The sequence below is a fragment of the Sphaeroforma arctica genome (genome assembly GCF_001186125.1).
Source record: "Sphaeroforma arctica JP610 unplaced genomic scaffold supercont1.7880, whole genome shotgun sequence".
Lineage (NCBI taxonomy): Eukaryota > Ichthyosporea > Ichthyophonida > Sphaeroforma > Sphaeroforma arctica.
The window spans coordinates 1-1,340 of record NW_014032678.1 but is presented as its reverse complement, the minus strand read 5'-3'; the positions used below and the strand labels follow the sequence as shown (position 1 = coordinate 1,340).

The 1,340-nt window shown below is 42.0% G+C and overlaps 1 protein-coding gene across 1 annotated transcript; it reads left to right on the top strand.

Moving 5' to 3' along the window:
- Positions 1-710: 710 nt before the first annotated feature.
- SARC_16351 (hypothetical protein) lies at positions 711-886 on the top strand (the record flags this gene model as incomplete). The annotated part of the gene is made up of 1 exon (XM_014289540.1): positions 711-886. A coding segment is annotated over one exon (176 nt), but the record flags the coding sequence as incomplete, so codon positions are not given.
- Positions 887-1,340: the final 454 nt, after the last annotated feature.

Below are 1,340 nucleotides of genomic sequence, written 5' to 3'. Positions count from 1 at the left end.
ACTACTAATACTATAACTACTAATACTATATATATATATATATATATATATATATATATATATATATATATATATATATATATATATATATATATATATATATATATATATATATATATATATATATATATATATATATATATATATACCCTATATATTTATTTATATATCTCTTCTAAGCATTTGAAGGTTAATATCACTACTGTAATATATATTTTTATTTGTATTCTTTTTCAGGGCGAAAGCCGAGTGCTTCTGCAGACCCTCATGGGTGGGTGGTTGCCCCTGCCCCAAGCGGTACTAGACATGGTTGCTCGTCAGATACCTTCACCGTTGGAGTTACCTGATGACAGGAAATCACAACTGTACTATGGCGGAGCCGAGCCGAAGACCTTCCCAATACTAACACAGCAGATGTACGACTACCTCTCTCTGAACACGAAGTTAGGGGACTTGCCCAGGTATGAACAGATGTGTCTGGTTACGATATAGTCTTGTAGTTTGCTCCGTGATAAGGCGTTAGTTGATGCGACCACCGGCTGGTGTCTGTGTTAATGATGGGATGATCTAGGGAGAATGGTCCACCGTAGAGTCTGCCCACAAATCTGTCAATGCGTGCACAACTGTATACATAAACATGCTTGTGTATGTGATTGATGCATCTGCGGCTACGCTTGCACTCATGTGGTGGGCTCTCGTATTGTGTCCAGGGACGCAGAGCATGGCAACGCGGAACCCTTGCTGGCCTATGTGTCGAAGATGGAGTCGTTTGACTGGGACGTCTTGCCCCAGAACCAGGCCAAATCACTCACTCAGGAACAGATGGCCAGTAAACGGGCTCAACTTATTGAGAAGATGAAGCTGGCCGATGCCGAGCACGTGCCAGGTGTGTATGCGTGTAGGTATTTTAGCTATAGATAGAATCTGAGTGTTGTACGGTGCGGTGTTTGACTACAAGTGTTGATACATGTTACACTTGGCCGTGCAGTCCCATACAATTCACACGCGCCTAAGGTCTGAGTGCCAAACATATCCAACAATTCACAACTGTTTTGTGGTTGTTGGACATACTTATTACCCCTTGGCGATTGTGCAATGATATGCTTATCACTTATTACCATCCTAACTCGACAGACGAAGGTACTGAAACCACACCGATCGGCAAGAACCAGACGGACAGCGAAGAGAAGGACACAGCCACAGCCCTCACAGACCAAGACAAACAGTTGATGGGCCTAATTGGCTTTACGCGTATATACTGCGGCAAACTGAGCGTCGGCGATTCAATCTATGTACTCGGTATGACAGTTCAATATATTTACATGTATTTACTCAATTTA